This window comes from Drosophila gunungcola (assembly GCF_025200985.1).
Source record: "Drosophila gunungcola strain Sukarami chromosome 2L unlocalized genomic scaffold, Dgunungcola_SK_2 000008F, whole genome shotgun sequence".
Taxonomy (NCBI): Eukaryota; Metazoa; Arthropoda; class Insecta; order Diptera; family Drosophilidae; genus Drosophila; species Drosophila gunungcola.
The window spans coordinates 1,577,940-1,605,531 of NW_026453163.1; the positions used below are offsets into that span (position 1 = coordinate 1,577,940).

The 27,592-nt window shown below is 39.2% G+C and overlaps 1 protein-coding gene across 1 annotated transcript; it reads right to left on the bottom strand.

The window, feature by feature from the left end:
* Positions 1–558: 558 nt before the first annotated feature.
* On the bottom strand, positions 559–27,376 carry LOC128253321 (uncharacterized). Its single transcript, XM_052981624.1, is given in 10 exon segments — positions 559–2,374; positions 2,435–2,648; positions 2,717–2,922; positions 3,390–3,564; positions 3,646–3,745; positions 3,864–3,962; positions 6,316–6,448; positions 8,750–9,309; positions 9,312–9,977; positions 26,830–27,376. Coding segments are annotated over 9 exon segments (2,211 nt in total). The 5' UTR covers positions 9,883–9,977; positions 26,830–27,376; the 3' UTR covers positions 559–2,221.
* Positions 27,377–27,592: the final 216 nt, after the last annotated feature.

The window sequence follows — 27,592 nt, forward strand, 5'->3', positions numbered from 1 at the left end:
GCAAAGCTATAATTTTTTCCCCTTTTTTTCCTGACTGTTCCTATGGGAGCTATATTCTATATTTCCACTTTGGGAAAATTTCAAGCAGACACCTTTAACACTAAGAGACTAGTTTGACTAGTAGCGGACAGACGGACATGGCTAGATCTAGTGATGCTGATCAAGAATATGTATACGTTACAAATTATAGTACCCTCTGCAGGGTATAAAAATGATAACAAAGAAAATATTTTTAAATGGCCAAGCTTTGTAAGCGGATTAATGAATAACAAGTAATATCTATAACTAAGTCGCAAAGATTCTTAAAAGCGTAGGAAATAAAATTTAACAGGTAAAATCTTTGCTTACCACAGTAAGATCCCTTTTGTGTTAATTTTAAGCTGCCCCCTAAAAATACTATTACATTTATATTTGCATTTTATGACAAAAATGTCTGGAATTCTGGTAAAGCTTTAAATCTGTCCTGCTTGTTCAAACCAAATTATGCAGAAGAAATATTATTTAGATTTTTTAATAAACGTTATTTAATATTTATTTGGTGTTTACATATAATATATATATAATTATCTGTTAAAGCAATACAAAATACTAAGCTACACTATTATTTACTGGCATACTTATTCATTTAACATCTAGTTGTTCTGACAATATATACAAACTTTTAGTTTCTGTTAATAAAAAATGCTATAACGCACGTATTTACAGTAAACGATTAAATTTACTGCCCATCTAGAACATGTTGAACCTAATCCAATAAATGTACTTTTACTAATTTTGTATGTATGTACATTCGATAAAAAGTAATGTAAAATATAATACATCCTTATTGGTTTGAAATTAAAGTCATTATTTTAGATACAGAGCTAGCTAAGTTATTTATAATATTGCAAAAATGTTTGGGACCGCTGTTGTAAAAGAAATCCCAATTGGAAAATTAAACTATATGCTAAGATGTCAGAAAACAGTGACATTCAAAGCAAGTTAAATGACAGCTAAATGTGATGTAGTTTATCCCTCAGTCTCGAAACAAAACATACCACATAGGATCTGCTAGAAGCTATTTCTCATCAATGGTATCACAGAGGTTCAACATACAATCTTCCTTTACATATAGCAGCGTCTTATTGGTTTCATAAGATTAATGTCGGCATTCGAGTTTTTTCATTGCTTTTTAGAGCTGCCTTAAATCTCTGCTTACACATTTGTTATCAGCGTACTTATTGTATGTGATTTTAACTCTGGCGGTTGTCTCGTTTCTCACTATTTAAGTTAACAAAATCCACTTGAAATTCATTTTCAACATATTTTTCAGATGACAGAACATATTTTATACTTATAAATAAAGTTTTTATTTAAGTTGAAAATTGGCATTTTGTTGTAATAGGTTAATTCAGATCTTTGGTTAACTATAAACTTAGTTTGCCTATTCAAAAATCTATTTGACAAACCTGCTTTCAGTGTAAATGCATTTATGTATTGGATCTGTTAATTAGACAGTTACACTTGTTAGACATTTTAATTGTCATTCGTTGTTAGCATGAGCTTTAAGTTCTGAGAAAGGCCTTTTCTAGTTTGCACCAAATTAATGTAATTGGTTTCAGAATAATTGCCAAGCAACACTTTTATGCTGTTTTCATTTGCATCAAATATTCATATACATAAACTACAGCGCTCCAACAGCGTTTGGCGCCTGGGATATGTTTCATAGCACTAAGGAATTCTACAAAAGAGGGTGGTGGGACAACTTAGGTGGTAAACTCTAATTTGAAGACATACTCGTAGACTTACGCCTATAACGATACTAAACAAAAATTTGCACTAATGAAAATATGTGTAAATGTGTATTTCTTATTCATGCAATTTTCAATTATTTTCATATCATTTATATGGTTAATTATTAATGTAAATAAATTATATCACAACAATAGAGACAAAGTTTGTGGTTCGAAGTGCGTCGGCGTGTGAAGGCTTGTTTCGAGTCAATCAAACAGAATACTTAGACATAATATAGGGGACAGGGGCAAACCACAAGGTGAACGAATTACAGGCATTGATTCAACATGGAAGTTCTCACACGCACACAACGATTAATTTATATAACTTATGTATACGCATATGCACATGTTTAAATAGTTTAAATAGGGGGAGAGAGCAGCCACACACGCGTAGCAGAATTTCACTGAGATCCAAGACAAAAGTTGCGCCGAGCTCCGACTTAATATTAACTCTTGCTGAGCGCCTTTTTCTTTCTTTGTACTAGGATGTCGTAGAAGGGATTGTGGCTTATGGACTGCGTCAGGCGCTTGATCCACTCCTGCTGGTCTTCCTCCGTGGCAGCGGACATGCGGTACACCGTATGCTTGCCCTCCACCACCTAAAATAAGGAGAAAGTAATTAGAAATGAATTACGACACTGTTAGGGTAAAGTACTAACCTTGCCCTCGGAGTCAGTCTTGCATGCCTTGATGATGTCGGCACCGCCCGTGGCGAACAGCTCAAAGCAGTGCGGTTTGCTGCGATCGTGAATCTCGCGCACCGATATGTTCTCCAATGGTATAATGCCGCGCGGCTCCTTATCGGTGGTGTATTCAAAATAGTATAGGCAATTGTCGTTCAAAATGAACCAACGTCGTTTCCAAGATTTGTATCTTCAGAAAAATAAAAGCAGCCCGTTAGTCAGAAAACCGCCAAATAAATTGAACCAGTCGTAACTCACCTGCCGCCTTGCTTCCACAGCCAGCCCTCCTTGTCGGGATTGAAGAAGGTGTGCATCAGATCATTGCCATCGTCCTGGGGTATTTTGAATGGCTCCGTTCGAATGGACTCGTAGAGGGACTCCAGCAGGCCTCGGGGCAAATCTCCGCCGTTGTTTATGCCACGATTCATCGATATGAATTGCTCAACGGTGGGTTTGTCTTTGACCTGTCAAAAACGAAACCAAATAAAGGGTTAGCAAGGGAGATCATAGAAAATCAGTGCATATGAAAAAATACTTTAGTTTTCTGTTAGCGCACAGCTTTACAACTGTTGGTGCTCAACTTCTTAAAACTTTTTCTATTTATGGCCACATCAACTAGTAATTGAGCTAAAGATTAAAAAACTGACTGAAAATGCGTAAGTAAATATATTCGTTCTCGACCAACCAAAGAATTCAAATTCAATTTCACAGTTGATTTAGGATTTCTGATTTTGGTATCTTTTCTATACGGAGCAGTTTGCTGCCCCTTTGCATTCGTTTGGCAAAAAAGATTTTAAAGAACTTAAAGCTAAAAAAATGAAGATTTTTTGAAGTTTTGAACAGTTTTATCGAACGGACTTTCCCTAGCGCTGGGATATTTTATGACAGACGTTACTATTTCATTTTAACTAGTCTTTTTTTATCCACTTACTGATGGGTTGTGCAGTGATGTATTGAGCATTATAATAGCGAAGCTGAGCACATAGCAGGTATCCGTGTTGGTAAATATATCCGGATTCAGTTGGCAATAGCGCTGGGCGAAGGTTTCCATCATACGATCGATCTTTTGTGCCTCGCCGGGCAAGCGAAACGACCACAGAAATTGTCTGTGAAAAGTGAAAAAGTGGTTGAGAGGGGAAAATGTCATTAGCGATAGTGGTAATTACAAGTGGGTGTTGCGAACCTACCTGAGGGCTTGCACCAGAATGAGATTTGTGAAATCGTGGAGCGCCACAAAGGACTTTAGCACATCCTCATTAAAATCGTTCTTTTCGCCAAGGTAATCGCCTGGAAAAGAGAACGACCCCATTAAAATGTATTTCTGCAGTACGTGTAATTGATTTTTTCGCTGGCTAAGGACATTAGGGCAAGGTCAATTTAATGACTTCTTGTTAGGTAAACTTACCAATGGCCGTTTTATTTAGTCCCTCGCCCTTGTAGAGGAAATGCGCCACATCCTGGGGGTCGTGACGCAGCAGTCTGTTCTCTACGAGATACTCAATGCCTGAAACAGAACAGAAAGGAACGTTATAAACGAATTTTTGTATGGGTTTTCCAACTGTAGACCAGACTTTGTAATCTTTTCCGGAAAGGAAAGTCGGCTGTCCCAACAAAAAACAAAATGCAAATCAAATCATATAATATACCCGTATATGAGTGAAGCCAGCGACCCGCAACACAAACCGAAGCAACCTCAATAACGAAGAAGTACAGAAAAATAACGAAAGAATAAAGAGGGAGCGCCCCATAATAACGATGTTATTATTTGCCAATCAATGAAGAAGCTCAATCATTTGCGATAATAGCTTGCAAAACAGGAAGAAAACACATAACTAAATAAATAAATTGAAACCATCTACAATTATTAAATATAAGCTAAAATGCATCATGAACAAATAATCGAATTGCTATTGCAGAACTTTATTTAACCGTCCGGCAGGTGGCGCCAGTACAGTGTCACACATCCAAAAGATTGGATTTTTGATTAGGGTCTACAATGACATCGGGAAACTCCAATAATATAAATTGTGTCGATAATGACAAATCAGCAGCAGGACTGAAACCAAGGACCTAAATCGCAAAAATCTGCTCCTGTCTTCCCCAAGAGTTTCTCAATGTTGCTTAGCAGAAAGTTTTGCGTGACTTCGAAAGCTTCACGCGCGATTAACATCGCAAAGCTGACAGCGCCCACTCCTCCGCTAAACACCCAAAATCCCCACTTTACTGGCATCATTTGAGCCCATGGATTTGGATGGCACATTTGTGTGTCATTAGCTTGAGTGTTCGTGTGTGGATCTGTTTGCGTATATTGCAGATAATCGACCGATAAAGCGACAAATAACGGTGACACCATCACTTCCACTCCTGCCACCCTGTGGCACGTTCTCGTGTGGAAGTTTTTTAATAAGCGACGACAAAACATCTCATCTCCGTCCGGGATTCACTTTGGCTCCTGTTATTCTGCCATCTGCACAAGCACCTCCCACTTCGGATTAGCATTGTTATTGTCCGCCCTATAGATGTCCGGAATGCTGGGCAGGATGTGCTGTCTATTGTAGGCAGCGGCGTGGCCTAATTTTGACTTGTCGACGTAAATTTATGGCGAAGTGGTTGCCGTAAATATTTGATTGGCTTTAAATGAGGCAGGGAGGTTGGGGAACACACCAAGAAATGGTGGGGAAATGGAGATGTTCGAGACATGGGTAACATGCAAACATCTTGACATGTGGGTCACCCAATGTAGGTTCAATAAAGTGTATCAAAACCAAAAATAGCAAAAAGCTTTAAATTTAGTTATCTTTCTTTTTAAATCCGAAAACGGGAGGATTTCCCTTTGAATAACTCATCTCATATAGTCTTATGAATTTTAATTCTGGAAAAGAGAAAAACCTATTGGGCTTGCCTCACACATAAATGAAAAAATAAAGATCTGTAAACGCTTTTAATAAAGTGCATTTCTGTCTTTATATTGTATATGTAGTCGGCACCCCGATTTACACATTCCATGTTCTTTCAGCACGTTGCCCCGATGGCATCCTCCCTTGTCAAGTTCTTGGTAATATTGCGACATTGACATTTCCATTAAATTAAACACTTGAGAAATCTAGGGGTATTCAATTCTGGGGAAGAGGGCGACTTACACGCACGTACTTCAGATGTCAACGAACTGTCAAATTTGTCAGTGTTTTAAGATAGTGAACGAACGCACCTCACCCACATACAATCCTCCTTCCTCAAAAGATCTTTCCCCGCAGCCTTCATATTGCAATCGCTGCATTTTTGTCGGACTCATCACATTATTAAATTAAAGTCGAAATTATTATTGGAAGAACGTCCCTCTTACACCCCGAAGCAGCCAATCCCCACTCTTTGAAAATTTCGCATGATAATTTCGGTTTTTGGCGCAGGGGCACGCTCCGTGGATTCGAAGAGATTCTGCTGCGAGTTTACCCTCTGTCACACCATGTTTGTGGTGTTGTCTGTTCCCCCTCTCAGCAGCTCAATTATAAAGCATTTTGTCTGACTTCATTGTCGTCTCTTCGGGGTGACGCCCGTTGTCATTGGAAATTCATTTAAATCATCGCAACTGCAAAGTTTACATTCCCCGACTTTGAGAGACACTCCCTTCCTGATTTCCAAATAAGCTGCTGTGAAGCAGGATCCCCCTCTGTTTATATGAAAAGCACTTCTTAAATTGCTCTGAAGCAATATTGATTTGGATATTGATTCGCAGTGAGTCACCAGGAAATTACAGGCGCTGTCAAACAATTACTTTTAAAGGTCCCAAGGGGGAAACCAACAGCCTGCAACCCATTTGGGATCGCTTTGAATACCTTTAGTTTCAACCATACACTCACCTTTCTTTGGGTCCATATTGAACTTTTTGCGGCCAATGGACATCTGTTTATCCTTATTGGAATGCTTGCAGTCTTCGGGCACATCGAGCGCCTCCATTTCTGAGACGACCTCGCACAATTCATCTTTGATTTGCTGTAATGAAAGATTTAAAATTAAAAATGTAAGCAACTTCTTTTCACCGCAGAGAATTTAAAAATAAGTTCAGGAAGTGCCTTTAACAAGTGTTGCTATAGGTATGTATGTACATATGCAAATAAAGTTTGCACTCGACAACTCACAGTTAATGCAAAAGTTCAGTTCAAGTGACAAGTCAGTTGTTTAAACTGCGTGTGATATTTATAAAAATCCCATAAATTTTAAACACAGACCCAATTGAAAGTCGAGTAATTTGCATTTCCTCAGTGCCGTGTCGCCTGTCGTCTGGCGCCATAAAAAAAAGCGAACAAACAAACAGCCCAACGACGACATCAACTCACATGAAACTATTTTCAAATATTGTCCGTTCTAGAGGGGGGAAATAGAGCAGAGCAATAAAACTCAATGCAAAGTTGATTTAATTGAATTAACGATCTACCTGACACTGAACCGGAGACATCGCCAATGGTTACTGTTCTTGGAGAAGTGGGATTGGGGGCTGGTCGTCTTCCTCAAGGGTCATTTCGAAAAAGGTAATGTCAATTTGATGTGGTGCCCATGAAGCGGAACAGCGAGATTGCCCCGAGGCGAAGAGTGTGCGGAAAGTATCTAGAATTTTTTAGCTACAACAGTGTCGAGTTGAAGCATGAATGATGAGAGCAACGAGACCGGAACATATCAATTGCCCCCGTTCTTGCTCACAGCCTAGGCCCTCTGAGTGACCTCCTGACTCATGGGAGGGATATGCCCAGATATTCAGTGAATATGCCACCGAAACGAAGGGGGGAAATGTTAATCAAGCGCCATAAAATACAATTGACAAATTGTCCAAGAGCTGTAATAGGCTACACGCACATGAACATTATTGTTCATACAGGCTGTTGCTAAGATCGTTGAGTTTCACGATGAGATCACTGGAGACCTTCACTCGATTCTATCGAAATTGAAATTCTCATCGGATGCGGATTCGCTGAGTAAACTATTTATACAACTGTCAGTGACTATTTAGTATATCATTATATTTCATTGACTATAAATGATTTTGAGGAATTTTATTTCTTAGAGCGTGTCACCAAGAACAAACGATTGTTAAGTTATAAACAGTAATATGTTAAATTTGTAGAACGATGTTGGCAGAATGCTATGCAAATAATAATAATAATTATTTTCAATGCTTCAAAGATTGTTATGCTTTTTCATGCAAAATTATAACCTCCTATTTCATTTCGTTAAACTATGCTTGGAGAAATTGTACATTTAGTTATGGTTAGTGTTATAAATTCCTTTTGTTTACCATATTATCATAATTAATATTTTTTTTAATTACACAGCTTAATTCATGATTGTATTATTTAACTTATTTTGCTCGTTAACAGTATCCAGAGCCTAGAACTAAAAATTTTCAGTAACCATATTCTACACCAGTTCCGTTGGCCCTTTGATTCCCATAACATACAACCTTAAGACTTTTTGACAAATTAATTATGTTAATTCTTCAATCGATGCAGTGATCAACAAACCGACCTGCAGCTACCAAAATACGCCCCACAAAACCATAGGAAAATACATAAACCAAGTGAACACGTTAAGCGATAAACAGGTTCTGAGTCCAATGGTCGGTAAGAAGCGACAAAAAAGCCCCAAGTGGACACGGCTTATTAAAGGAAAAGAATGGCAGGTTGGGAGACAAAGTTAATGAGCGTCAAACTTAAAAATAAACTCAACGCGGGGTTCGGTATCTTTCAGATACAGCGACAGGTAAAAGTGACTTGTCGATGAGTGTGAGAACAAGCCGTGTGGAAGTCCCACAGAAGCAGCAACAAGTGCTGCGAGTGGAGAGAACCGGTTACAGCCCGATTAATGCAAATTCTTTGAATCGCTCGAAAACTTAATACAAATGCTGGGGGTCTCCAAGTGAGTTGGAAACAAATTGATTGTGATATGAAATGGCGAAACAAGGTGCAAAAGCAAAGATTAAGAAAACCAAAATACGTTTAAGCGAAACTTTTAACCTACACAGAATTTTTTCTATCTTTTGAAAATGTTTTACTGAAATTAAACTGCGGATATTTGATTGCTTTAAAATCTGTCTTTAATTATAAAAAACCCTATAGTTATTTTGGGAACTTCCAGCTTGACAAAAAAAATAAGTTTATAATCATAACTTATTTTTGTTGGTAATACCAATGAGTAATCAATGTGGAACTAACACTATTTTTTGAATGGTTAATTAAGCATCACTTTGGGAACTTGTGAAATGTGGAATGCTGTTCCCCGGTTCCTTCCCACCCCGCATACCTTTCCCGGTCGCCTGAGGATCACTAGATTGCCACACTGCTCCGCATTGCTGCGGTTCCGCTCGAGAAGCGTGCGACAACTCTCGCAGAGATTCGACTGCTGGCTGCTCCGCTTGCTGCTGCCATTGCTGTTGTTGTTATTGTGGTTCACATTGTTGTTGTTGTTGTTTTGGCTGATCGAGTTTCGCTCGGAATCGCTCTGCGAGTTGGAGCTGTCGTCGATGAAGCGCAGATCCCCGGCGTCGGGTGTCAGCGGCGAACTGAGCCCCGAACTGGGATCCGTTTCCAGCTGCATTCCGGGATTGTCCATTCCCCTTTCCGATTGACTGTCCACATCCAGCATGCAACCGAAGGAGTTGGAGCGCGTTTTGCGCGGCGACCGCCTTGAGATGATTTCTCCCTTCTCATTCAATAGCAGTTCCACGGGTCGCGAAACAATCAGGGTCCTTGTGGTCGTCGTGGTGGTGGTGTGCTTGTACTCAGTTCGTTTGCTGAAGAGCTCCGTGTTGGGCTCATCGCTGGGCAGGCGTTGCACCTCAGTGACCTTGTGGGTCACATCTTACAGCTCACGGTTTCGGTGCTGAATGAGGGACTGGCGGGCGGTGGGCTGTCTGGCGAGAGGTTTGTAATATTGTATGTGGCCACGCTGGTGTAAGGCGCCAGCGAAGGGGACCGTGGTTTGGCGGGCGGCTTCTGCGTAACCTTTGGGGCGGACGTGGGCGTTGCCTGGGGCTTGGAATCTTTGCTTGGCTCGGCTTTCGCGAGCAGATTGCAAAAGCAGCGAGTGCAAACGCTGCTCAAGCTACTTCCGCTACTGCTACCCGTATCCACCAGGCGACGACGATCGTCCTTGACACCAGCGGACGATACGTTCAAAGGGTTGATGTAAAACGTACTATTGCTTAGTCGACTTCCCGGCGATCCGGCCCCGGAATATCCCACACCCACACCAACATTCACTGCGCCACCCACCGCCGTCGAGGAAAGGTCAAAGCAGCTCCTCTGCAACTGCTGTTTGCTGCCAAAACTTCCACTGCCTCCCAAGCCGGCGGAGCTCTTCTTGTTTTTGGGCTGTCGGCGAAGCGAGGAGAACCAGTTACTAATGCTGGGACGCTTTTGGTGGAGCGATGCCATCCTTCTCACACAACTGCTCACTTCCTGGGAACGAGTTTCACTTTTTAAGTGCGCTCGGATTGTGGCAATCAGACGTGCGCCTCCATGCCGGCTAACTGAAAATTGTAGAGGTCTTAGTTTGGGGAGATTTTTAGGCTGCAACCTCTTGTAGCAGACAATTTACAAGTACAAAGTGGCGTCTTAATGGGGATCTCCTGTGTAACCCATAAATAAATTAGCTAATTATGGCTGTCTCCGTGTGTTGAGTGCAGTGTGAAACCCTACAAAGCGCTGAACAGGAAGTGTCAGGATAGCTAACCTCAAAGTGGAACTTTGTCTGGCGTCGCAACATTTTTCGGGTTTCCCATGCCGCCGAACCGAACAGCGAACGGAGACACAAAACGAATTACGCTAATGGCCTGCAGGTTAACAAGGTGATGGCATCCCTAATCCCAGGACATGCAGACGCGTCGAAGAAAAGGACACTTCCGTGTGTGTTTTGTGGACTTGCGGCTTAAAGCGTTGATTCAACAGAGAATCCAGCCCAGAACCTCTGTTCAGGATCAGGACCATTATCTGGGAATGGGACCATGTCTGCTGCGGACGCACATTTATTCCTTTGTCATGTGATTTATTGAGATTTCTTTCTGGTCCCTTTTGCACTTGGTGTCTAATGTTTGCTGTGTGCATTATTTTTGTTTAGGGCAGACAGGAAGGAAGTCAGCACGATAAAGCTCGAGAATTGTTTTTGGGGAAACAGGCGACCAAATTATAATTGAGGTCGGTGTTCTCGGCTTTAGCAAACAAGAGAAATTCACTCAAGCATATGCAAAAGCTTACCGAGACGAGGATTTCGCAAAATTTATGACATTTTTTGGGTTTTGAGTGAACTGCCAATTTATCAAACAAACAAAATAGATAGAAAAGAAAATTAACCTTTCAATGAAATTTCGCCAAGGTAGAATTTTTATTAGAAGAAAATAATTTCAAGGAGCTCAAGTTAAATTAATTTCTTGATCAAATTTGTTGAATCAAAGATGATATTCCCTCCCAATGCAAAATTCAGGACAAAAAATATTTCAAACAAGTTAACCCTTAAATAAATTGAAACTTTAATTAACAAATACTCAAGAATGCTCTTTGATTTTTAATAAATAATCTCGTAAACGCTCTCCTCATCCTTCCAAAATAGGGAAGCCTTTAAGGTTTCATCAACAATATTTACTTTAATCAATGTCAAGTTATTTTAGTCCCCGACCTGTGAGCGAGTCGTACCCCCCTTTTATGTGCCATCTGGGACTTGGGAACTGGGGAAATGACGAAGTCCCCAAAGAGAAGTTGTGATACAGCAACAATTGCCTGAGTTTTGGCATTGCCACGCCCGCACATTAGGCAGGCAAAATGAACTCTTTGAAAGACTTTTTGGTATCCTTTTTACGGTGCCTACGTGATTGGATTGCACAAATGAGCGAACATTCAAATGGATTGCATTTAATATGGTTCTTGCTCGGGTCCCTATGTAGATGTGGTCGCAGAGAAACGTTCCTTATATAAAATAGCCAAATAAAGAAGACAAACATTACGAGGCGGCGACCACATAAAAGGCGCGGCCAGCTTCGATGACCAAGTTGAAAAACATTGAGGCAAAAGACAAACACTGGCACAGGGAAGGTAAGTGAAGGGAGAGGTTGGGGGAAGAACACACAGGTGAATGCCACAGGCATTCGGAGAGAAGAAGGCAAAAGACTAAGAAGGAAAACAAGTAAAATGAAATTAAATTTGTAAACAAACTATCAATCAAACCGAATGAAGCCGCCACTCACACACAGGCACGAAGTCAAATGAGTGAGTACACAGACAGACAAAAGACAAAAAGAGATAAAAGCAGATCCCACAGATATAGATACAGATACGAGCACCAACAACTTGAAGTGGCCCATCAAAGCTGTGATTGTGATTGCTACCTGTGGGCAGGAAATGCGCTTTGACTATGGAAAAGTAATGGCGTGTAGGACTAAGCCAGGGGGCCTGTAAGTTTCCCGAAAGTCTTAACCCGTGATAAATGGGAAAAAGAGAATAAAAGACTCCGACACACAGTAGCCACAAAAACGGGGTGTGTCTTGCACCATTTATCTTGACAATTTAATCTACACTTTACACTTTGCAGCCAAACAATTGAAAACTGCTGGCGAACGCCTTTTTTCTCGGGCGACGCGCTCTTTTAACCCTTTTGTCTAGGATTGGCCACCACGATTTGAGCTCGGCGAAAACCAATTAGAAAATCAGACACATAAACAATGCCCTAGACCGAAATACGTACTCGTGTAAGAGAAGATAATACAGAAAGTAAATACCATCTGGGACTCAGACCTGGGAAAAAGGAGGGGGAGCGGAGGGAAACCTTTATTGTCGTCATCGTCTGGGTGGATTTGAGTTTTCCCATAAGTGACTTTTACTTTCCGCCAGCAAAATGCAATTAAACGCAAGCTTTTCTCTCTCACTCTCAAATTGCGACAGTTTTCCCTTCTTTTTTGTCTCAGCATTAAATGTATCTACGTATCTCGTCTCGGGTCAATGGCTTTCGCTGATAGAAAGTGTGAACACTTTGGCTGCAATTGTTATTGATTGTCTGTGTAAAACATGCTAAGAAGATTTTCCACTTCGTTACAGCTAAAACTAAGAGTCTTAGCTTTGTCTGCCCAGCGGAAAAAAAGTGAAATTAGAATAATATTTGGGATGTGATGTCACTTTTTGGGCGGGAAGCCAATTAAAAATATTTTCGTTTTTAGAGCGCAGTTATTTCTTTGAAAACAAAGACACAACAGCTATTTCGTTAATGATCAAAACTTGGCCAGCTCCATCGCTTGTAAAAATATGGAAAAAGAAATCTAAAAATTGCCTTAAAAAACAAAAAAACACTACAATAATGGTGAGACTGGGGCTATGCATAACCTCGCCATATGTATGTAGGATACATTTTTTGTAGTCTCGGTTTTCGTGTAGTTGCGTCATTTTGCTAAATCGAGAAAGATGCAAATTTGTGCCTGCGATAGAAGTGCTCACACTAGTTTTCAATTTTTATACCCTTGCAGAGGGTATTATAATTTCAGTCAGAAGTTTGCAACGCAGTGAAGGAGACATTTCCGACCCCATAAAGTATATATATTCCTAATCAGCATGACTACGAAAGTCGATCTAGCTGTGTCCATCTGTTCATCCGTCTGTCCGTCCGTTTCTACGCAATCTAGTCCCTCAGTTTTAAAGCTATATGGATTTAAATTTCCCAAAAGTTTTCTTTCTATTTTAGGTAGTATATAAGTCGGAACGAGCCGGATCGGACGACTATATAATATAGCTCTCACAGGAACTATCGGAAAAAATGTAAAAAAAATTAGAGCTTTGCCCTTTTTTTTAATTTTTTTGTTTAGTTCTTCGACATTTAATAATGGTTAAATATTTCAAAATTACGGTTTAAATTTCCTCAAAATCGGACGACTATAACATAAAGCTCCCATAGAAACAATAAAAATATTAAAAAAAAAATTTTTTTAATGTAACTTTTCTATTTTCTAGATTTTTTAAAAAATTCTTTTTGACTTATTAATAATTCGACAGCTCAGAATTACGCTTTTAATTTTATTAAAATCGGAAAACGATATCATATAGCTGTCATGGGAACTATCGAATAATTAAACTGCAAATCATCATAGCTTCAATGTTTTCAAACATATACGCAAGTAAATGATAATTTTAATGTTTTCAAGAATACTTAATTTTTGCAAAATCTGCAAGGGTATATAAACTTAGGCTTGCCGAAGTTTGCTTTCTTTCTTATTTATTTTAGGATGTTTTCTCCAAATACCCAAATACTCAATCCGGAGGCAACAGACGAAATAAGCAACATAAGGATGACGAGGAGCACAAACAGAAACAAAATTAAACAAAATAAAGGCAAAACAAATAGATAATAATAAACAAACGAGTGTCGACTGCCTTGGCATCCATAGAGGTAATGAGCAATGTCCATACAGATACAGATGAGAAAATATTACGTATAAGTCTAGTCGGGCAACCCTGGGGCAGCAAACAGAAGTAGCAGCTGGACCTTCCATTTCAATATACTATTTTTATTTGGCATTTGTTTATGATATGCAAAATGGCATTTGGTCATTTGTTATGCTCAAGACACAAATGGTGAAAGATTTCGTCTGCCCTCGCCTGAAATGATTTATTTTTTGTCCATTTTGGTTTCCGTTTTGAAAAATCACATATTGAACATTAGGCGACAACATCTGTACAAAATTGTTCAACCAATGAATGGGAATCAAAAATTATAGGGAGTTTTGGTAGGACAACACATTAAAAACAAGTGGGGCGATAGGTGGATGTACCCAAGCTATTACAAAGCGAAAGATCTACTTTATTTCAGCTAAAGTTAGCCACAAGTTTCCGAGGCCTTGAGCACCAGCTTATAATCAAAACCACTTTAAACTAATAATACAGTCTTCTATGAGTTTACGTTAATTTATATTCCCCATAAATCTCATTCTCTCCGCGTTATTTCTCTGCCCGGTGAACCATTAAAAACGCAAGTTCGTTGGCCCACTTTGGCTGCCGCACAGCAAACAACAATGTCCGCCAACAGAATATCTAAAATAAATGTGTTTTTAATTAAATGCCTTTTGTTTCTAGTGAGAACACAGTAGACAACAGAATGCTGGACAAAAGGTAAGTGGAATACAAGCAGAAATGGAGATGCGGGTGTGTCTACAGAATTTCAGTCACTCTTTTTACTCCCACAAAAACGATGTGATGGCCCTTTTTGGTAAATTCACTTTCGGAAGCCATTTCCAACATCTCATTAGAATGCCGCCTGGAATGTGCTTCGACTGCGACCGTTTATTTTTCAATGTAATTAGAGAGTATTGTAGCCATTGTATAAAAGGTTGACGACGTCTGCTCGGCGTTCCGAAAACAACAGAAATTTATACCTTGGTCACACATTTAGAAGGAATTTCATCTGTTTACTAAAATGTTAGTTACACGCGTTCTGCATACTAAGCAATTGCGCCCCTCACACAGATACTCACCACATTGTATCGCTTTCAGTGTTTTCGCGAGGAAGCAACAGGTGCACCTGCTTTTACGGCAGTTCCAAACAACAAGGCTTTTACGTAGCTCGGTTTGTTTGTGGCATCGTATTTTACTGATGTTTATTGATTGTGTTTTCCGCCTGTTTACTGGCGTCAATTTGCTAATTTTGCATTTCGCTTTCGACCCCAATTTTGCGGGCAATTTTGTATCTTGTGGGTATGTTCTAACGCGTTTTGGGTCAAGGTGAGAACGTTTGTTGTCTATGCATTGGAAATTGAATTTTCCCAATCGACTGACAGTTTGCTAGTTGAATTTAAATTTGATGGATTGATTGACTGACTGATGCGAATAGAATGACATGGCGTTACATCAAAGTAAATTTCATAGAGCCATAGGAATCTACAAACACATATTTAAGATTTATTCCGCTAGCCAACTCACTCACGCTGTAAAGTTTTCAAGTCTTCCAAATTTAACTTGAAGTCGAAATGGAATATTTAAGTTTTCACTCGTAAAATTTAGTTTTTTCCTCTTTTTGGGCGAAAACTTTCTGCAGTCCATGAAAAAGTTTTCGTCAGCTGCCAACAAAACTAATTAGTAAATGAACTTCAATCATAGGCGAGTTCAATTAACTAAAACAGAAGCCCACACACAACAGCTAGCCAAATCTTTATGTAGAGCAAAAGTAGACTTCATTATATTTTATAAAATTCGAATAATTTAATCAACCGGTTTTATGATTATTTCATTGAAAAGGGTGTTAGCATTTAAAGCCAGTTTAATGCGGTTAAAATTCAAAGAGATAAACAAGCATATTTCTTTTTCCTTTGGTTTTGGTAAGATTGTTTTGAAGAAATAGCATTGAAGTAGACCTTAGGGGCAACGTTATTTCATTTCAAGCCCAATGGCGATAAGAAGTTCGAGTGCCATTGTTTTCCCCATACTGACTACAACGCGGATAAAACATGAGCTTTGCAAAATGCCGGATATGGTTTTTTTTGTGTTTTATCAAAGCTGGGAATTTTACTATAAGCCACCGTCATTTTTTGAATATAACAAGTTACAAATTAAGCGCTGTACTTGACAGACAAACATAACAAATTGAAAAAAATATCACAATGGTCGTATGTAAATGAACTTACAAATGCTTAGACATGTTTTTAAATAAATATTAAATAATTATTAAAATAAACAAAAAAGCGTACTCAAGTGGCGTTTCATTTTAGAAATGTTGATTTGAAATGTCATGTGTATTGTTTTGTTTGTTTTTGCTTAAATCGCACAAGTCTTAGTTTAGTCTTTAACGAAACAGAGAAAACGGAAGTTCATGCGTTCTTTTTTTGCAAACACTTTCCATTTTCGCATTGGAAAGTGATGTCAAGACAAAGAGTCGAGACACGGCAAGGACCACATAATCGTAGTCTGGCCCGAACCCAAGTCCCAGCCTTCCGTCTCCGCTGCCTTTCCTTGCAATAGAGACGTGAGATGTCTGCGAATGCTGTTGGCCGACGTGATTTGAACGCGCAAAAGATATCCGCACCGGGTTTCTTTTCCCCTATCAGCAGCACCAGCTCTCCCTTGCTGTCGACATGTTTGAAGCGCTGGCACATTCTGTTTATTCTTGGTTCTTTTGTCTGACTCTCTGTCTGTTGTTTCCTAAAAATGTTTTTTTACAAAATGTTTTTTGGATGCTGCTTGCTGAGATAGACACGCGCATAAGTTGCTTACTTTTACTCTCAGCTTGTTTATATATTGAACATTTTATGGTTGCTTGGCTGGGCTAGCCCAAAACACAAACCGAAAGTCCATTGCCTTTTTCAAAGTCAACATATGTGTGCACTGGAGGTCCTTGAATATAGCTGTCGGCACGACTTCTTCTTCTTTTCCTGCCGATCTTTTTCTTTGTGGCGTGTTAATAACTGAAATGCATTCTTAAGTTGTTCTCCAAATTACGTCGCAGATACTTCTGCATCTTTGTTTATGCCTTTCATGCACATCTCGGCTAGGTTTTTCTCGATTTCCTTCCTAGGCAGAAGTTTCATTTTTGTCAGCTCGTTACGAATGCATTTCATTCTGTACCCGGCCAATGCAGTTCGGTTCGCCTCTTTATTTATATACGCTTTGCTGACATATGTTTCGGATCCGAAAACTTATCTAGTGTGTCAGAGATTATTACGGCCTGTGAAAGACGGACAGGGGCCGCAGCCGGAGACCCGAGTTTTCCTGTGGGAAATCACGTTGGACAACGTTTTCGGCCTCCAGTTGGTCTGGGTATTTCCCATCTCTCTCCCTTAATACTCTTATCGCAACGATAACAATATCGATTGGGGTGTTCAAGCTGTTTAGCATATGGACACACTTTCATGACGATCAGCCAATCCAAAAATAATGCCTGAAGGCCATTCAAATATTTCGCTTGGAAAAGCGCAACACCATTACACATATCTAGCTTAATGTTTGAGAAATTACTCATGACATATTTTGCCTAAGTGAAATTCCAATGCCTTGGCCCAGACATTGTTCAAATTATTAATAAAATTCTTGGACACAAACAGCAGAAAGTCAAAAATCTTTTTGCTTTCTTTATTAATTTTGTTTGATTTTCAAGAACACTACGAGTGGAAACATCAAAAAATTCAATTTGACTTAATGAGCATAAATATTGTTATTTTTTTCTAGTATGTTTTTTTACACGAGATTTTGGCGAGCTTAAGTTGTGTATTTGCTTTTTCGTTTGTTTATTTATTTGACAAAAGCGAGCAAAACTCGTGCGCAGCGATATCTCCTTGTGTAGAAAATAAAAAAATGAATATGATCTACTGCCGGTCTAAAATGTTTCAAAAACATTTACTTTAGATGTTGTTTGGCTTGAAATATGTCTTTAATTTGCTTAATTTGTACGCCCACAAATGAATCAACATTCCGAGATGGGCTGATCATCGTTTTATGTAGCTACAGTACGTTTCGCTACTGTTTGTCAGATACGCTTGAACTTTTGAAGCGGACAGTTTTTGATATAAATAAAAAATTTGAATGGGTTAACTTAAGTCGATTATCTGAACCAAACTGTCTAGATATACGATCTAGCCACTAAAACCACATGTCGGAATAAAGAGACAACAATGCAAAGTGTATTGACAAAAGTAGCACAAATTAATTTTCGCGTAAATTGTTTTCCCACGTACGCGCTCACCAGTTCTGGGCAGTTGTTGCAGTTGTTGTATCGGGTTAAATCCGATACACCCCCTGGAACACGTAAGTTCATCTGGCCCCACAAAAAATACTCGTACAGGTCATAAAATTTTTCGAGGCTCGCATTTTGTGAGGCTAATTTATGTGTTTTACATTACTGAATTTTTTGTGTGTATGGCCCCAAACTTGCGGTTAGGGGGATAGGCAGATACTGAGCGTCCACTGGATTAATACCTCGTCAGTCAGAGCTTCTGGGACATAAATAAAAATGCCAACAACAATCTCTAGAAACCCCCTTTTAGCATCCCAGAAAATACAACATTTCTCTAAATTGGATTTTATTCGCCCAGGTTGGCTCTATTTTTAAAGAAAAAAAAACAACAACGAGTGAGCATCTAAATTGAGATGTCTGCCTGGCCTGACAGAGTTTTGGGACCCGAACTATTTTCTCTCATTGGATTCCCAATGCATATTTGTGTTTTAAATTGCGTTAGCATTTGCCAGATTTGGTAGTGTCTGTGTACCTAGCCAGATTACCAGGTTTAGCAGGTAAAAAGCACTTTGCACTTCGCTCTTTTGCTATTATTCACATTCCAAAATGAGAATTGGGTTTGGCAAGATATCTAATTCTTTGCTCAGACGAAAAATAGTTGGAAAAATGTAAATATTATCTTATTATAAAAAAAAAACAAACATTTTGCAAACAAATATTTTTTGTTGTTGTTTAAATTCTTAGAAAGATATAAATATTTAAGATTAATGTCAGACTTTTTCTTAAAAGTGGTTCTTTTTTGATCTGATGGTTCTTTGTCTCTATCACAATAGTTTTTCTTTCTATTTTTTTAGTCTGCTTCGAATTTGGTTTTAGTACCTCGAGCATTTATTCTTCCATTCTTTGGCTTAATGGCAAACCATTTACAGTGATACTTAAATATCAAGGACTTTTAGAATGAAAGCGTGGTGTTTAGCGAGACGCTGGAAACCCTACAGAAAACCCTTGACACACAAATCCACGAAACATAGTGGGGTGCACTAAAAGCCTCCTTCAAATGCTCCAGTTTTTTCTTCACCCGTCCCTCATACCAACCAGTTTCCTTTCCCTCTAACATTTTTTAGTATTTTGCGTTTGTATCGATGCAACATTAGTGCGGGTGAATCAACAATTGGAGTGATTCATACGCGGTCTACTAATGAGAGAGTCAATACGTGTTTGCACTGCCAAGAGTTCAAGTCGAACATGTGACTTTAATGGGACTGTCGCAACTGTATGAAAAAAAAAACTACAAGACAATAGGCAATTGCCAAGGCGCGGCATAACACAACATTTATACAATTGAGCATCGGGCGAGAGAACTGCATAATCGGGCGACGGGGTCAACGGAATCGAGAAGAATGTCAAAGACTTTGCGAGGGGGAAACCAGTTTCATGTAAAAGCTAATTATGCGCCAGTCGAAAAGTTGTATCAAGCATCTGTAGAAAACATTTTTGCAATTTTTTCCATGCAAATGGCGACAGGAAGCGTAGAATTGAGAAAGCTGCAAATGAGCAAATCAAACTCGAAAACTCGAAAACTCAGAAACATGTACAGTTAGGCAAACAACTTGTTGCATTCCCAAACGTGTCGGAATGGGTGGGTCTTGAGGGACTATTTGTCATCTCTATCGCTCGGTTTTCCCAGTTTGAGTACCCGTCATTGTCTTCGTGCTGTTGTGTGGCCCATTTGCATCTGCAGACTTCTGGCACTTCTCTGGCGCATTGCAGTTTAGATGAAATTGCCCAGATAGGCCTAGACAGGCTCAAGATACATGGCCTGCCCCTTCGCATTCGCAACTTACTCTAGTGACTCATGTTTTGTTTGCCCTCGTGTTTATTACACACGCAGTCACTGGAACGGACCGAGGTCCAATGCCCAGGACTAGGCTACAGGAGCTCAAAGAGCCAAGCAGCAGCAATCACAAAGTGCCTCGCCTTGTCTGCATAAATCAGAAAGTAGATAAAGAAAATTGCAACTACAGTTTACGAACAGCGACTGCAACCCAAAGCGGACAAACCCCCAACCCGGAGACGATAAGTGAACTGCATATAGAGATATTAGCGGTTCTTAAAGTGCCATAAACTGGGGTACACAGTGTCCGCAGGGAGGTGCTGTATGTGCACATACAGCAGCGTAAGTGGATTACGACACGAGCGGAAGTTGACACAGTGCCAGTGTTCAAATAAGTAGTATGTCGAACAGTGTACCTCAATTCAGTTAATAAGTCCAATATACCGAAATTTATTTTTTATGGTTAATATTTTTTTTAGTTTCACTGTAATTGTACATTGTTTTATTTTTAGTGAACCACCGATCGAAAAAATACATTTTAACTTTTATACAAGAGCAAATCTAAGAAAACTCAAGTATTTTATTGTATTTTCATTGTACGATAGTATTGAAAAGAAATTAAATATATTCTCTTCAAATCTTTAATGTTCAAATCAAATGTCTTTATACCTCTATTTTGGCATCTCCCGTGGTCTTAAATTGAAACGTTTCGATTTGGGAAATTGATTTATTCAGTTATTCTATCCGTTCTTGCGCTTCCTTAAACTCTTAAAAAAAAAAACATGTAAATAAAATTAAGCAAACGACCACAAAAAATAGAAAAAATAGTGGTAGAAAGCTTCACAATGACAATGTGCTGGTCAAACAAAAAAACATGGGACAAAAACAACAAGTAAAATTGCAATAAATTAATTTAATGGCAACGAAAACAAGCGGCCGCAGTAACGACAACACCAACAAAGAACAACTGTCAACAACAAGAGCAGCAGAGGCTGCTTTAATTGTTTACAATGGCACAGGGACAAAGTTTCAGGCGTCTGTTTCAATTTCCACTGCCTGGAAAAAGTAAAGTGAATTGGCACTGGGAAACTCACTCATTGATCTTCGTTCGTTTGAGTTGACAAAGACGTTGTGACACGCCCCAGACAGCGGTCCAGCAAGCTAAATGAAGACCTCAGATGGGCCAAGATTGCCTTGGCAAGGGTTGAGGTTAAGGCGGCCTCTGCAAACATTTTTATTGGTCCCGTTTTTATTTATTTTATAGTTTCAGCGCCTTTCATATGCGCATTTGAAACTCGAACCCTCGCAAACAGCTTCTAGCGCCATATGCAAGCAAAATATATTTTGTTCAACCCGGTGCTTACACCTTCCTCCTGGCATTCTCCTTTTCGTGGCACGCGAAGGGAAGTTGAGCCGAGTGTAATAAAATGGTTTTGCTATCGGTTTTTGGTACAATTAGCATTTTCCGTCTACCACCAGCAGCTGTTCACATGCGGGGGTCGATTGGAACCCTTAGCCCCATATGGTGGTTGCTGCCATTTGCAGTTTACTACCCGAAACCGATTGCACTTTGAGGTCTGTTTTAAGTTAATTCGACTTTATCAAGCCAGTTGGTGCAAAAATATTAATATTTTGATGAAATCTTTCACTGTTTTCAATTCTTTAAAGACTGAAATATAAATGCATGCTTATCTCTAAATTCGACAAAATAAAAATGCATTTAAGAGTAATTTCTTTTATTTTATTTGTTTTTATTTTCTACAATTGTATTCATCGAAACCTAAAAAATCTTCTCTACAAACAAGTTATACACATTTTCAGAGAGTGTACCCTCTAAAGCTAAAGGGTCTCATGCTCATCCACTGTTCATAATATAACATCGATAGTGCTTCTCTCCATTTATTACAACATTATATTCGTACATTTTATGCTCAGCAGTTGCATTTCATTTTCAGTAGTGCACCACCCACCTCCGCCCCTTTTTCGAGTTCCACCCCGACTGGCGGCAGAAGCAATTAGCTCGGTTTTGCCGGCTATGTTCAGGGGCTGCCATGGAGTCCGGTCTTTGAGCACGTCTTGCCTTGCCTTTCAAAACTGGGAGAATTTGGTTACAAGGCGCAGTTTTTATGGCCTGGCAAACTGGAGGCGCACTGTGGCCATGATGCATACACAAAGTATCTAAATATCTGGGCGCATTGTTGAAGGTATACAGTCAGAAAAAGAGGGAGAGAGTGCTGGCACTTGGGGACTGAAGGTTAACAGGACGGGCTAGATTATATGTCCGTGTCCGGGGTTATTAAATTAATTATGCCCACTTTAATGGCTTTAGTTGGCTTCTTCTACTTTACAGATTTATGAAACGAAGAGAATATGGAGACCCTAGCTTAGTTTTGTCTTTAATTGTTTTTAGCACGAAGTAATCTCGGAGTGTGCAATTTTAATGGTCCTAGGCCTAGCATTGAAATGGGCCCAAACATAATATTTTTCCTATTATCGCAATTATTCGTTTAAAGAATTTTCCTCTACTTTATGAAAGCATAAATCAACCAAGATGAGTCATAAAAAAACGGAGATGACGATGTTATTGAGTTTATTTACTAGTTCCGGGTAATCTAATATTTTCCATGTTTATTAATTATCTGCTTTGGATGACTTTATTTTTAAAGCGTGCAAAGGCGAAAAATACTTTGTTTACACTCGAGTGTTCGTGTTTGTTGCGCAGTTTAGTTTTAATCGACCTACACTAAAAGTGCAACGATTGGGATCGCCTTGACGACTTCATTGATTGCGAAATGCGCAGTGTCTGTGAAGGGAAATCCGAAACATTTTAACGCCTTTTGAGGCCCATCCGCGTCTTGATGTAAATTGGTTTTTGTTTTGGTGCCAGTTTTATCGAGTCAGTATAACATGGCCGAGTTCAAAGTGACCCGGAAAACTTTGTTGGGTTTCAATTTCAAACAACTTCTTTAACTCGACCAATTTTGTAACAGAAATCAAGAAAATCATTCAAATTACATACACCGCCTTGCACGAGTCTCAGATTATCAGATACAATGTGTGTCGTGACTTTTTTGGGTCCGCTCTCAAACGTTAGTTTTGAGTAATTGCAAGCAGAACATATTAAATTTCCTTTGAATGCAAATGCATTTAACAAAAAGTTGCTGGCTCGTGCAAAGACTATTAAAATTTTCGGAACACTTGCCCAAGGGCTTCTTTCCATATAAATTTGAAGCGTCTCGACATACACAGTCTGTCTAAATTACACGTTATTGAGAAAGGTTTCGTGTTTGTAAAGGCGTTGAAAATGAAGTAGCTTTTAATTACATTGCTTAGATTGCCCGTATAGAAATCTAAATGATTTAACATTGGTGTCTAGTTTTCTTTTACAATTATGAATCATGTTTAAAATTTAAGCAAATGTGTTTAGAAAGAGCGGGTTTAACATAAAATTGAAAAAAATATGTAAAGTTTTCAATTAGTTATGAACAAGAAAATACCTTTATTTCAAAAAAAAAAAGCCAATTTAAAATAAGTAGTAATTTAAAAGTTAATATAACCAATCTTTATTTTAAAATGTCCCTTATATACCAATGAGTTAAATATATTTATTTCGTACCTAATAGCGTATAATTTATGTAATAATAGTTCCGTTTCTTGATAAAAGTAACTTTTTTCATTTTTTTATAAAACTTTATAATAATAACGCTACTCTTTTAGCACCTGCTGTTGATTATATCCGCTGGGGTCTTAGTCTCTCCGTTCACGTCCTTCAAACCGAACCGATTATAGTCCAACCACACGTGCCCAGCCGTTTTCGAGCCGACTCGGGTAATGGACATTTAGAAAAATGTCCATGGGTTGGGTCCTATGACTGCGGCTGACTGCCGTGCATTTGCATTAAATATAATGGCAAAATGCAATTATTTTCGCACATGCAAGGCGCTCAGCGACCCGGGCAAAGGCACTAAACACGGGACGCACGGGGCGCACGCGTTGCGCATGTTTGTTGACAATTAATGCCCGGTTTCTCTTGCCATAGTGGCAGTTGCAGTTGCAACTGAAGCAGGGCGGTGTCTGGTCTAAAAATGGACAGTGCGCCACGAACCCATTTTCGCATTAATTTCCGCATAACTCGGACAGGCACAAGAAACCAAATGCGATCACTGGGGAAAAGATAAAGCCCGCCGAAACTATAAAACCCAGCTCCACTCGACCGATTGGACAGCGGCAAATTCTTGCACGGCAGTCGGATGACCCCTTGTGCCATAACTTAAATGAACGCATCCGCTGTGGCATGAACTGCTCTTCCCCTTGGTTGACAGCACAAAAAATATTCCAATCATGCATTTGCCCTCCGATGCACTGAACTCTTCTCTTTGGGCTGCTGTGGCTGCCTTTTCATCATCATCGCCGTCGTCGCCGCTACCCAACTTGATTATTACTATGGGTGTATTCGCGGTTTGTCCGGGTGGCACTTTGATGTTGTTTTAGTGGCTTCTTTCCACTTCTCCTCCCGTCATTGGCAGAGGTTATTATCCCCTGATTAACCGCAATTGCCTCTGCCTCTACCTCTGCTTCTTTTCTTTATTTTTTCATTTGTCTCACTAAACTTGTTGCAATATCTTGTGTCGTTTGCTTAGAGCCTGACTGACTCCACAAAGTCGCTGCTCATTCAAATGTCATTTGGTTTAACCAATGTGATTTTTTAGTATTTTTCTCAGTCACAAATATAATATGTTAATGTTAACAGAACAAACAATTAACTGTACTGTAATTAGTTAACTGAATAAAGTTGGTTTTATTGTAAAGCGTTTCATTGCTAGAAATTTTCATTTATGTATTTACCTTTATAGATACATTTTTTCACATTTTCTTAATAATTCTAAATAAGAATTATTTCGAACATTCTTGATTTAACCATCAAAACTAAGCTTATATAGAAGGTTCATGCATTTCGAGTACTCTCTAAGGCCACAAAAGCTACGAAACTTGTCATTCAATACAATTTTTTGAGCGACAGAGAAATGTCGCAATAAAAGAGCAAACGCAACGTATAATTCCAGTGTCAACTCAAGTGGCAAGTATTGATTTTGTTCGCTTTTTATTCGGCGAAACTCAAAATACTCTCTCCGTACGATGTACAAACAGTCCCGCCTTTTGGGACCAAGTGTTCTGTGCAACTGCAGGAATAATGTGGAGTGAATACTGTACAGTGGCCCAAAACAGCGAGGAACTACGCGATGCGTTGGCAGCGCGCGCCATTTGCATTCTTGGCACCATCAACACGAGTAGAAGGAAAATGTTGGCAACACTCGAGTCTTTTCATCCACCCATTCCCCGACCTCCGCCCTATAGTTTTGTGTGTTTCTGGCATGTTTCTTTGGCAGGCGCGCTTAAAATATGCTGAAAAAGTCGAGCAGCAGGTGGACGGGGTGTGGATTGGAGTGGTTTGTAGTGGAGTCTAGCTAAGTGAGTTACTACACACCCATTTTTCAATTGCTTCGGTACGACAATAGTGGCTGTTGTGTTTATTGTTCGTTCGCTTGATAAAATACACCGCACCACCCATATCGAATAGTGGGAACAGAAAGGGGACTTAGAACGGGAGCCGAGTCATCAAACCACTGCAATAGCGTGCCAACGTCAGTCCATTCCTTTACTTTCTTTTACCCTGTTTTCCCCAATTCGATTTGACGCAGTAAACTCGGTCTAAATTTATTTCAGACAATTTTGAGCTGGCGATATTCCGGGCCGAAAACTGTTTAGTGGCTACCACAGTGGTCTGAAGGTTAGAATTGGTCGGCCATGCTCTGTCTGAATGCTCATCGAGCTGTGTGTGTGCCCGACCTTTTCTATACAATGATTTGTTTCGGATTTTTCATCCTTTTCTTTTATACTTTTGGCAAATACAACTGCGGAATGTGTTGCTGGGCATACAATTTATGTACTGGTTGGTTTATTTATAGTAAAAAGTTGATTGTTTTCGCAAAGCTAAACGATTATTAGTTGGGAATACGAAGGAAGGTACTTAAATAAAGTGAACAAAATCTAATATTTGTCAAAGAAAAGGCTAAATTGGGAAAGCTTTAACAAGGATAAGTAACATTGATTATCATTGAAATTTAAAGCCATTCTGTTTTCAACCCGCACTGCATTGAAATCTTCTTCAGTTAAACCCCCCAACACAAATTTGAAATTCGCTATAACCTATTGTACACCCTCATAAGACCATAATGATGAATACAGAATAATTAACCATTTTATTTCAACATGCCACTATATCAATTACCAAACTGAGCAAAAGAATCATGAGAATATCTAGATTCGCCCAAATCACGCGGTATCACCCTACAGCACACAGAAATACTGTTCAGTTAATTATGTTCTCAAAACCATTAAAAATGTGCTCATAAAAATGTATTCCCCGACCAAATTGGCAACGGATAAATCAACTTAAAAATCGTCTAGCGTGTCCGCAAATGATTATTACTCATATGGGAATTTAAACAAATAAAAGTCGGAATAGAACCCGTTCGGAACGTGAAACCGGCTGACGTCAGGGCACCGAAAAAAACAAACAGTTTATATATATTGACAATAACTGATAATGGCAAATAGATCTCCAACTCAGCTCTGACATCACAGATTGCAGCTACCTTTTATTAGCTATACATATTCATATATTATTTAACGTTGACTTTAGTTACTTTCTGGTTGCTTGGAGGACACCTGAATATATCTATTCATAATTTCCATTATATATATCTGGAGTGCAAATGACGCGCATTGTTTTGTACTTGTAAACTGCTTGGACAAGATATGGAGCGGGAAATGAACAATCATAATGCATATTTACATGGAATATTCCGATGATTCAAATGGCTGATTTCCTTCCAACTTATTGCGCTTTGTTTCCACTTCGCAGCTTCTAGCAGAATTTTATTGTTTTTTTGCAGCCTGATTTCTTTATTTTTCTTATTTTTTTTCACTATCGACACAAACACAAACAAAGAGAATTGATAAGACGAAAACTTATCAGTTGAATTTTACTATCGTCTTGCAACTCTTTTACGTCAGCCAACATAATTTTTGCACATGGCCAACGGAAATAAACGAATTCACAGATATAACTGAAGTGTGTTATAAATATTATTATTTTCCCCTAGGATTTTGTATCACCAAAAACAGTGCGCTAAAATTTATATTTCATTCCACTTTTTGTATTTTTGTTTCGTCAAATATTTGGCACTCGAAAGCGGGAAGAATGCGAACGAATACGCGAAAAGAAATTCCGATTCAGTTTCATTTTCAGCTTTAAAAGGCCGCGCACTCCGACGATTCCGTATCCGTATCCGTCACCTCAACATAGTGTGTGGGATCTGCGACTCAGACTGAACGCTGGTGCCGCCCGACGTTGAGAGGCACCCGAACGGCGCACAGCTGACTGCCAGACCGCTCACAACAAGTGGCTAAGAGAGCTAAAGAGCACGCCATCCGCTCTCTTGGGTATCAAAGTATCTTTCAGATACAGTGGTATATTTTCGATACAACACTGCGAGAAGCCCAAACAGCGAAAGAGCTGGCGTTCTCTTAGACCTCAGCTGGATGTTGTATTAAAT